Here is a 1,325-nt window from a genome sequence, read left to right as displayed (position 1 = left end):
TGTAAAGGACCACAGGTCCAGGGCTCAGCAGGTGTTTATTGTAAAGGACCACAGGTCCAGGGCTCAGCAGGTGTTTATTGTAAAGGACCACAGGTCCAGGGCTCAGCAGGTGTTTATTGTAGAGGACCACAGGTCCAGGGCTCAGCAGGTGTTTATTGTAAAGGACCACAGGTCCAGGGCTCAGCAGGTGTTTATTGTAAAGGACCACAGGTCCAGGGCTCAGCAGGTGTTTATTGTAAAGGACCACAGGTCCAGGGCTCAGCAGGTGTTTATTGTAGAGGACCACAGGTCCAGGGCTCAGCAGGTGTTTATTGTAAAGGACCACAGGTCCAGGGCTCAGCAGGTGTTTATTGTAAAGGACCACAGGTCCAGGGCTCAGCAGGTGTTTATTGTAAAGGACCACAGGTCCAGGGGCAGGCAGAAGATCAAAAAGGGTCCAAAGATGCAACAGGCAGGGAAAAGGCCGTGGTCCGGGAGATCAGGCAATAGGTTGATAACAGGAAATCCAATAGGCTAAGGTACAGGCAGGGAATAGGTTGATAACAGGAAATCCAATGGGCTAAGGTACAGGCAGGGAATAGGTTGATAACAGGAAATCCTATAGGCTAAGGTACAGGCAGGGAATAGGTTGATAACAGGAAATCCAATGGGCTAAGGTACAGGCAGGGAATAGGTTGATAACAGGAAATCCAATGGGCTAAGGTACAGGCAGGGAATAGGTTGATAACAGGAAATCCAATGGGCTAAGGTACAGGCAGGGAATAGGTTGATAACAGGAAATCCAATGGGCTAAGGTACAGGCAGGGAATAGTCAAAAGGCATCATTAGTGAGGCAGGCAAAAACTATCATACACGGGAGGAGTAAATTAAAGGAAAGTCAGCGCTCCGAATAGCCGTGTGTCGCAAATCAAACATTACATCACAATGATGGGGGTGCAAAGAACTGAACTAAATAGAGTTTGATAATGACATACAGGTGTGTGAACAGGTGATCAGAATTCAGGTGACTGGGATCTGGAGAGTGAGCTGCGTTCAGGGGGATCTACGTGTTTGAGAGTGTGAGCTGGAAGCAGACGTTACACCATCCACCATTTTAATATTGGGCAAAACACAACCCAAAACACAACCAAAACAAACTGCAAAATCAATCAACGAGTTTGAGTCACAAGCTTAATGTAGTCGCTGCGTTCAAGGAATATCGGATCAAATACTCAACTTGTGACTACTTTAAGCCACTATGAGTGAATTGGTCAGAAAACATATGACTTCTTTAAATAGGGGGACTAGATACATAAAGTGCTTTCATTTTTCTAAATAATGAAACA

The 1,325-nt window shown here is 45.9% G+C and overlaps 1 protein-coding gene across 1 annotated transcript in view; it reads left to right on the top strand.

The window, feature by feature from the left end:
- Positions 1–442: 442 nt before the first annotated feature.
- LOC145867189 (stonustoxin subunit beta-like) overlaps positions 443–1,325 on the top strand; it is a 16,329-nt gene continuing 15,446 nt past the window's right edge. The window contains exon 1 of the mRNA XM_082971241.1: positions 443–468. Coding sequence (XP_082827367.1) covers positions 443–468 — 26 coding nt within the window. The remainder of the gene's footprint in view (positions 469–1,325) is intronic.

Source organism: Salmo salar, unplaced genomic scaffold (assembly GCF_965601325.2).
Source record: "Salmo salar unplaced genomic scaffold, fSalSal1 ptg000221l, whole genome shotgun sequence".
Taxonomy (NCBI): Eukaryota; Metazoa; Chordata; class Actinopteri; order Salmoniformes; family Salmonidae; genus Salmo; species Salmo salar.
The sequence above is the reverse complement of the archived record's forward strand: the minus strand, read 5'-3'. Positions and strand labels throughout refer to the sequence as shown.